We start from the raw sequence: 9,918 nt of genomic DNA on the forward strand, positions 1-9,918 counted from the left end.
TTTACAGCAGCTTTGTCACAGCTTTATTTGGTTGTATAACCTTGCCAGCTTGAACTTTTTTGAGATTCTGGAATTTGTTTGGACGCTTGTCTGGAACTTAAGGTGAAGACGGGTTGTTCTCGATATTATAAGGATATTGTTACTGGGTGCTCACAGTTCATTTGTGACTGTCATGAATAAGTGTTGCATTTAATAAAGAGTTGTTTATTTAACATGTCAATAAAGCTGTGGTCTTGCTCATCCAATGAAGATTCTGTGTCGGGTCATATTTTGTGGAGGGGCAGGGATTGCATGGGAAGCAAAGGAATGATAAGGTCGAACTATGAATCTCAGAGGTCAAGTTCTAAACATAGATGAAGGTTACATAAACTTTATAGACCAGGATTGTCTGTATTATAAATTCATAAAACAGTTTAACTTATCAGACTTTATATTTACACTTCAAAATTCTTCAAATCACATATAATTTAATATTTTAGAGGTACTTTAACTTTGCACTACAGTATATTTAAGTTTCTTATGCTTAGTGGCTGTCCATATATTGAAAGTATCTGTAAGAAATAAGTCAAGGCAACTGGACTTGCTGTATTTTTTGAAGACGTATCACTGGTTATCCAACCAGCTTTCTCAATTCAGAATGACTGAATTCCCAGAGAAGTTTTGTACAAGTCATTCTGAATTGAGAAAGCTGATTGGATAACCAGTGAAACAGCAAGTCCAGTTGCCTTGACTTATTTCTTACAGATATACCATGACCTGGATGAATGAGAACCTCCAAAGATATATATTGAAAGGTCTGCAATCATGTTTAAGTTGACTAAAATTATAGAGACCACATCATTTGAACTATAAGTTCATACAATTCCTTATTAACTTATTAAAAGCAAATTTCACATCTTTGTTCCTCAAGCTGTATATAATTGGGTTCATCAATGGTGTGCCCACAGTGTAGAGCAGTGACATTAATTTGCTTATGGTCAATGACTGCCCACTAGTTGGAAGGTCATAAATAACAATCAATGTTACATAAAATAGGGAGACCACCATCACATGGGAACTGCAGGTGGAGAAAGCCTTCTGTTTTCCAGTACTGGATGGGATTTTTAATATGGCAAAAATAACAAATATATACGATATCACAATAAATAAAAAGGGCAAAAAGAGAATAGGCACACTAAGCAAAATCATCTCTAACTGAACCGAGAATGTATCGGAACAAGAAAGTTTTAGCAGTGGTGAAACATCACAGAAGAAATGGTCAATTATATTTGGTCCACAAAAATCAAGACCAGCAATTGTTATTGTGCTGATCATCATGGAACAAATGCTCGACAACCAAGAAATGATGGTCAGCTTTATACACAATGACTCGTTCATTATATAAATATATTGAAGTGGGTTACAGATGGCCAAATACCGATCATACGACATCACTGTCAGAAGAAGACACTCGGTACATTCAGTCATTACAAAAATATAATACTGGAAAATGCAGCTTGTAAAGTTCATTGTTTCACCTTCATGAAGTAAAATATAAAGAAAGTTTGGGGAAATGTCTGTGGTTAGCATAATATCAGATATAGAGATTTGGATGAGGAAGAAGTACATTGGAGTGTGGAGGGTCTTGCTGTAGGACACCAGTGTGATGATCAGGAGGTTTCCACCAAGAGTCAAAATGTAAACTATAAAAAGAAAAACTAAGACAAGAACGTTGATGTCTTTGGTGCTTTGGAATCCCAATAGGATGACTTCTTTAATCTGAGTCTGGTTGTATTTAGACTTTTCCTGAAAATAAACTGAAAATAGAAAAAAAGTTTCCTTGGCAGTTATGTAATCATTAAACAGAAACTACAGAAAACAAATCCAACCTGTGAATTATTATCCAATCAGTTATGTTGGAAACACTAGAGCTGTTCAGGCAACCAACTCAGTATAGGTTAACATGAGCTGTATTCTATAATTTTAGGAGTACAAGTCAACTAGAGGAGCAGGGTAAGTAAAGGCATTTTGGACACAGATCCTTTGCAGGGAATTCATCAGGGAGTTCGGCTATTCACTTCTGGCTTGTACAGCAGATTTCAGCCGTACATCGGCTGAAATCAGCCGTACATCGGCTCTGTACAGCTGCCTTCGGTCAGCCGAACATGCTCTGCATGTTCGGCTGAGCCAAAGTGCAGAAGGAGTTCGACTCAGCCGATCAAACATCTGGATCGGCTGAGCCGAAGCTCCGGCGGCTCACTCACTGCCGCTCGCTCCTATTCTCAGAGCGGCCGAACGGCAGTGAGTGAATAGCCGAATGCCACCGAGTGGCATTTGGCTTGGCTATTTTGCTCGGTACCGCCAAGGTACCAAGCACTATACAAAACCAATGAAAATAGTCACACAAAAAAAAGGTTGAAAAAAATGTTAAACTGTAAATAAATAGTAAAATTTAAAAATAAATACAAATATTAAAAAAATAAAAACAATTGTGTGGAGCAAGCAGTGACAGCTAGCTCCGCCCAACTGTTATCTATTGTCCGGCACCTGCTAGAGTCCTTTAGCAGGTCCCATCCAATGAATAACAACTGGGCTCTGCCCTGTTGTCATTGCTTAATGACAGTTCAGCATCCCAAAATCATTTGGGGATACTAATCTGTCATTACAATTGGGCGGAGCCAGACGTGAGATCACAGCTGGCTCCACCCTGCTGTCATTTGCAGGGAGAACGGCTATAGTGAATAGCCGTACAGCAGCACTTCGGTTCAACTGAATCGAAGGGCTTTGGCTGCCGATGACAGCCTAAGGATCAGCCGAAGCTATGGCTGGATCCTTTGGCTCCTTTGTGAATAACCCCCATAGTCAGAAAAGTGAACTATGCCTTTAAAGTGTATGCAAACCCAAAATCAATTGTTAGTATGTTTGTCATCATGCCTCACCGTATAGACTTTTCTAAAGCAAATCATTTTTTTGTAAATCTGTTTTGATATTTCTTAGCTGAAAATTCTGCCAATAACAGAACTTCCTGTTGCTGACTTACAATACTATGTGGCTGCAAATAGCAGCACTGTTGTCAGCTTTCCATGCCTGCTCCTTCAGTTGGCCATTGGAGTTGCAAGTGCAGTTGCCAGTGCTGTTTTTGTAGGGTAAAAAACTGTTATACAGTACGTTGAAGCCAAACATACTGAAAAATAGATTTTGGGTTTACATACACCTTGAAAACCCTTATTTAAAGACACATTCAGAGAATCTTTCATCAGGGTGGTTTTAAAGCTATTATGCTATTTACTTTACAAGCATCAGAGATTGTTGATCCCAGGAATATCCGAATGCCTTATGGGATCAGGAAGGAATTTTTTCCCCTGTTGGAGCAAATTGAACCATGCTTTATAGGGTTTTTTTTGCCTTCCTCTGGATCAACAGGGGGTAATTGTGGTCATAGTGTTCTGTTTAGGCTTTTCTTCTTTTTTTTTTCTTCTCTATAGGTTGGACTCGATGGACTTGTGTCTTTTTTCAACCTGACTAACTATGTAACTATGATTGTGTGTGGCAACATTTAAAAAAATTGAGTTATTTTAGCTAAGATAAAATGTTCACCATAGCCTCGGTTCCCTATATATCTCTAGCCTGTTTTTGGAAACATTTAACTTTTTTAAACAATGGAATGGATTAAAAATAAACCTGAAGCATGGTCTAGGGAAGCATCACTCTTTTTTACTAAATTAGTCTTTGTTCTCTTCTATATTTACTCTCAGTTCTCAGCTGCACCTGTGCAATTTGAATCAGGGTGGCTGTTGCGCAACAATGCATGACAACACACAACAAAAGGAACCCCATTATTCTACGCACTGTGCTGCAATGCAAATTTGAAAAACCCAAAGGCGCTTCTTTTGGTGCTTCTAGTTTGTTTTTAGACCCATAGGCTTAAATGGGTGTGCATGAAAAATGCATGAAAATGACATGTAACATGTATTTTAATGCATGGCAACAAGCCTTCACCCCCTAGCATCCTATACCTCATCCTTTTCCTTCCATTGGCCAAAAACAGAAATACATAATGAATGAATGAATGCATTAAAGTGCAACAAAAACATGCTAAAAGACATGAAAATGCACATGGCATAAAAGTGAAGATTTAGGATTGGATACACTGAGGTTCAAACTAGAAGGCTCCTGTTTTCACTAATAAGAATTATGGGAGCAACATTGAAACCAAACATTCCATCCTTACAGTCAATAGCTCATTATAAAGCAATGTTAACAATTTAATAGCCAATAGTAGATACATAAATAAAAAAAATAGATATTTAATTATATGGCATAAAGAAACAAATGATAAACTCATGCTGATCGTACCCCCTTTTCCAAAGACAGATTTTGCTCCATGGCTCACACTTTTTCATGCACTCATTTTCCACAATATTTATTTTGAAAATATAATATCAGCAAGCATCAATTTATATAATGAACAATTGCATCACACTAAAATCTTCAGAGAGTTTGATCAGCGTCATAAAACCTTCAGAGACCCAGTTAAGGAAATATTCAGAAAGATGTATTAAAAGCTCAATTTATAATTGTATACAATTAAATTATTGTAAAACTAAACAAGCAATGCAAAGCTGAACTGGGCACAAAAACTTTGATTCAAATATATTCCTCAGTAGTTACAAAAGATGAAAATCTACTTTGTGTTCCCCAAATGCCTTTTTGAAACCAAATATGACCCTATAAAGTAGTGATGATGTTATCACTGTGCTGTACATACTTTGTGCAGAGAGCAGAGCTATGGGAGGGGCCCCACAGGCCTCCTACAGAAAACTACAGGAGGGGGCGGAGTCAAGACCAGTCACCTTTCACGAAGAGAGAGAGCAGCAGTGACTGGTTTTTACTACAGGAGGGGCAGAAATAAGACCAGTCACCATGCACAAGGAGGGAGAGCAGCAGTGACCGGTCTTTATTACAGGAGGGGGTAGAGACAAAAAACAGTCACCCTGCACAAGGAGAGAGAGCAGCAGTGACCGGTCTTTTTTACAGGAGGGGGCGTAGAGGAGACCAGTCACTCTGTACAAGGAGGGAGAGCAGCAGTGACCGGTCTTTATTACAGGAAGCTCCAAGTTTCACACTGGATCACCGCACAGATCTGGAAGAAATGCACAAAGCTCAACAAGATTCAAATAAGAACATACATGCCTCTTTCATTTAGAAAATGTTTGCTTAGGTTCAGTTTTAAGGCCTTTCCAACTAAAACATGTATTTTAATGTTGGACATAGGCTAATGAGCTGAAATCCCTGCCAGATTATTATACCAGTTTGAGATTTTCATTTAGCTGAACTTAAAGGGTATTTCCACCTTTGCAGTCAAATTTGAGAAAAAAACCAAACACCTCTATATGTTTGTTATGTGTTCCTGTTCACACAGCATACTGAAAAATGACTTTTAAAATAATGTCTTAACTATTAAATGTTTTGTTAACCTCTTGCTGACCGCGGTGTTTACACCCCCTTCCTGTCCAGGCCATTTTTCAGTGTTAAGCGCTGCGGTACTTTGGCTGACATTGATTCCGTCATATAATGCTGTACTGAAATTAATTTTATACCACTTTTTGGGGACAGATAGAGCTTTCTTTTGGTGATATTTAATCAACACTGGGGGTTTTTATTTTTTACTATATATCAAAAAAAGTACTGAATATTTTTTAAAAAATGGTTTTCCCTTTATTATTTTAGGAAACATTTATTTTTACCCAATTTTTTGGTAAAATATAAAAGACGGGGTTACGTCGGGTAAATAGACACCAAACATGTCAAACCTTAAAATTGTGCACGCCCACGAAAATCGCAAAAAAACACCATAGCCAAAATTGGTCATAGGCCACGCTTTAAAAGATTTTACCGCTCATCAGTTTAGTGTTATCAGTGATTAATGGCCCTAAAATTATTGCTCTCATTGCGACGTTCACGTCCATATGTAACGCGTGCAGCATAATTGGAACAATCGTCGTTTTTGTGTGTAGGCGCTACTAACGCATTTTTGCGCATTTATGTGGGGGTGGGGGACTTTAAAAAATTACAGTTACAGGTCCCCTTTATGGAGACATCAGAGGTCTCTAAGACCCCTAATGTCACCTAGGGACCCCCAGAGAAGCTGATGAAGCACAGATCTGCTTCATCAGCTTCTCTCCGGTTTCTGTACCGGAGAGTGGCAGAGGAATGCGGAAGTGATGTAATATACATCACTTCCTGCATTCAGAGACCAGGAGGAGAGCGGAGGGAGATTGGGTGTTGATCTCCCTCCGTTCTCAGTGCACAGAGCCACATCGCCCAGGCTGGATGGACCCCCGGGATTGCGAGGATGGCGGCGGCAGGGACAGCGACGGCGACCAGAGGTAAGGAGGGGGGTGAGCACCCTCACATGAATCATACAAGCGATCGGGCATCTTCACAGACGCCGGACCGCTTGTATGTAAACGGCCATTGCTGGCCGTTTAAAATTCAGGCGGTTTCCCGCTCGTGAGCGCCTTGGGGCGTGTGCGAGCACGAAGGACGTCTAAAGACGCCCACCCGCATCCAGGAGACTCCCGTCCGGCCGTCTTTCAACGATCGGCGGCCGGGAAGTGGGGTAAAGCAGCCAAGATGGCTGATTCCAGGTTTTTCTTGGCCCTTCTACAGTGGTCTGTACTAATGGAAAGGTTTGGGCAGGATTGTGTTTTTCTGATAAGCTTCATTAACACACAATGGACAAGCCACCTTAGACCCCTCACCCCTCACAACCCATCCTAACATTTCAAAGAAATAGAAACATGAATAAATGTTAACCCTTAAAACCCTAAGCCAAGTAAAAGCAACTTAAACTGCAAGAAGCATTTTTTTTTATTTTTTGTTTTAGCTTGTGTTATGTAAATGGGAACATGTAGCAAACATTTTAGGATCAAGATCCTTGCTCTCAAGTTTGATGCTCTATGCATCTACATCATCTATCTTATAATCACACACCATTTTTGTCCTTGATGAAGGATGGAAAAAAAGCATGTCTTGCATTAAGCCTTGATGTCATGGGCTTGATGGTTGAAAGCTGAACTAAATGTAAACAATGTTACCCAGATTTGAACTCCCAGAATTCATATAAACTTAGGCATTTCCACCTCTCCATCCCAAAGCCTAAGGCCCTACACAGGCCCGATGTAGTATTTGAAACCATATGTAAAAACAGTCTCCTGCTCCCACACACTATTTCTATGATCTTCTAGTTTCTAACTGCTCCTCCCCTGCGACAAGTCAGTTTTTGGTCAGTGGGTAGTGGTTTAAGGTTAGAGAAAAGTTGAGGAGTCTCAGAAAGTCTAGATATTTGTCAAAAGAGGAATCCAGGTCTGTCCTATTCATGAGTCTGCCGTGGGTGATAAAATTAGCTACTCTGATTGCGCTTTTCTTCATAAAATGGCTAACACACATCAAATTGCATAAATGTAATTTGTTTTGTTTGCTAAAACCTTTGGAGCATCCAATCATCCACTCTTGTGAATCACACACCCATTTCACACTGCATGTTCAGGTGGTTGACCTTGGTATGATGTTGTCATCCCTTTTCTGTAAGCAATCACCCTAAACTGGCTTACTCTGTTGGCTCTCTCTTGAGTCTTGGTGCCCATAAGTTCCAGCTTTATCATCATGACTTTTTCATCAGATTGCAAATCAAGATCAAGATAACACAAAATATGATGACCATTGTCAGCTTGGACCGCAGGTTACATATTTACCCTTGCAATGTTACATATTAATACAATACAATGTTACAAATGATTACAAATAACCCATGCAATTGCAAGGGTTAATATGCAAAATGTGGTCCAACGTCCCAAGCTCCATGCCTCTGATGAAGTCAATCTGGATGTAACATGTGTAGGGTAAATCTTGTGAAGCAGAGAAGTAGGCAGAGCAACCAAAGGAAGATTGGAGTAGGTTTAGCTTACCTGGTGGTGTTCCTTCCCTTCTTATATCACAACAGTTTTCTGTTGTGCATTTGGGCATTTTTTGGACATTCATGGTGTATTTTTTGTATCATTTTGTGAGTAAAATTTTAAATTAAGATTTTATGTTTAACAGTGTACACTATGGCCTGTATTTTCTTTTTATTTTGTGCTGAGGTAAAACAGCATATGGCTTCTAGCGAACACGTGTGGTTGGATAGGAGAATTTTAACCAGTGGGCTCCATTAACGGTAGATCCCGGATCTATAACAAAGGGGGAAACAGTGTTGTTGTCCACGTATCTTGTCCAGGTCTGAGCCCAAAGTGAGCAGCACTCTATTGGATGTTCACGTGGTGATTATTATGTGGTGGTGGAATGGCTCTGAATTTATTCAACCTTCATGAAACATCATGAGCCCTTATAGATAAATCTGTGAGCTATAGTGCAATGAAGCGGTGTTCAGTTCCAATGGAATTAACACTTTTTTTTTCTTTTATTTGTCATTCCCAACCATTAATTGACTCTTAAAAGTAGGGAATGGTTAAACCAGCTATCACTATCCTTTCTGCATCACATATAATAAATGTTCCTTTACTTCCTTTCTTGTAAACACCACAACAAATTGAAAAAAAAAACATGAAGAAGACTTGTCACCAATCAACAGAAGAGTTGTCCTAAAACTGGAGAGAGCCCAGTCAAGGACACACAATTATTTAGGTGGCAGGAGGACCTCAGCTATGGTTAAGCAAAGTGGGCAGCACAGTGGTGTAGTGGTTAGCACTATTGCCTTGCAGCACTGGGAGGGGTCCCTGGTTAAAATCCTTGCCACGTCACCATCGCGAATGAGTTTGCATGTTCTCCCGGGAATTTCTTCCAGGTATTCTGGTTTGTGTGGGTTTCTTCCAGGTATTCTGGTTTCCTCCCACACTCCGAAGACATGCTGAAAGGTTAATTGGATCCTGCCTAAACTGACCCTTGTATGTATACATGTGAGGTAGGTACCTTAGATTGTAAGCTCCTTGAGGGCAAGGACTGATGTGAATTAGACATTTGTTTTGTTCCAAATCGACATTCAGACACATCCGAAATTCAGATCCCGTACAAATTTTGTTCAAGAATCGGACATGTGACTTTTCTGGCCAATTCGTGTTCAGACCCATTCGGATGCATTAAATGTTTTTTCGGTTTAATGCACCTGAATGGGTCTGAACACAACTTTTCGTTATGGCAACATTGGAGCCATATACAGTATATACTGTAGCAGGTCATCATGTAGAGAGCCAGGAGAGGTTCTGTCCGGGGTTTATGTGTCGCCCAGATTCCTCTCTTACACCTTCCGGTACCTCTAGTGAGCCCCAGGTTTTATACCTTGCCTCAATGGCAATTTAGTGCAGGTAAGGCACACAGACAGTTCTCTGGAGCCTGGGGAGCAGACAGTCTGAATCTTCTAGAGCACAAGGTTGGTCATGGTGATTTTGTGATGTCTGACAAACAATAGGTTTGTACGGGTGGATAGTAAGGACTATCTTTTGTGTATTTAGTGCGGGGATACGTGTTTTGAATTGTTGACTTCTCTTGAGCACTGTACAGCACTGTATATAGCCTGTGAAAATGCACCAATAAATGCACCAATAAATGCACCACTGTTGGAAGAAAGGTCACTGGACTGGTCCCAAAGCCTCTCAAGATTGCTCACCCCAGGGAGAAATTGCACCCGCTACCTATTCCCCAACTCACAATGCATATAATGCTAAAGCTGAGGCTCCTAGACCCGAATGGCATTCAGGATCCGAATTTCCGAATTGCATTTGGGAGCTCACAAATTCCATTCGGGTCTGGAAGCCTCAGCTTTAGTAAACTATGTATATGGCTCCCAGACCCGAATGGCATTCAGGATCCAAACTTCTAAATTGCATTCGGGAGCTCCTGAATGCCATTCGGGTCTGGGAGCATCACCTTTAGTAATAAATG

At 40.1% G+C, this 9,918-nt stretch overlaps 1 protein-coding gene across 1 annotated transcript; it reads right to left on the minus strand.

Moving 5' to 3' along the window:
• Nucleotides 1-846: 846 nt before the first annotated feature.
• On the minus strand, nucleotides 847-7,646 carry LOC108789749 (olfactory receptor 10A3-like). The gene is made up of 2 exons (XM_018559831.1): nucleotides 7,596-7,646; nucleotides 847-1,785 (listed from the first exon to the last, which is right to left on the minus strand). The coding sequence occupies exons 1-2, from the start codon at nucleotides 7,644-7,646 to the stop codon at nucleotides 847-849; spliced, it is 990 nt and encodes a 329-aa protein (XP_018415333.1).
• Between the last annotated feature and the right edge of the window lie 2,272 nt (nucleotides 7,647-9,918).

The sequence above is a fragment of the Nanorana parkeri genome, unplaced genomic scaffold, assembly GCF_000935625.1.
Source record: "Nanorana parkeri isolate BGI_ZX_2015 unplaced genomic scaffold, ASM93562v1 scaffold416, whole genome shotgun sequence".
Lineage (NCBI taxonomy): Eukaryota > Metazoa > Chordata > Amphibia > Anura > Dicroglossidae > Nanorana > Nanorana parkeri.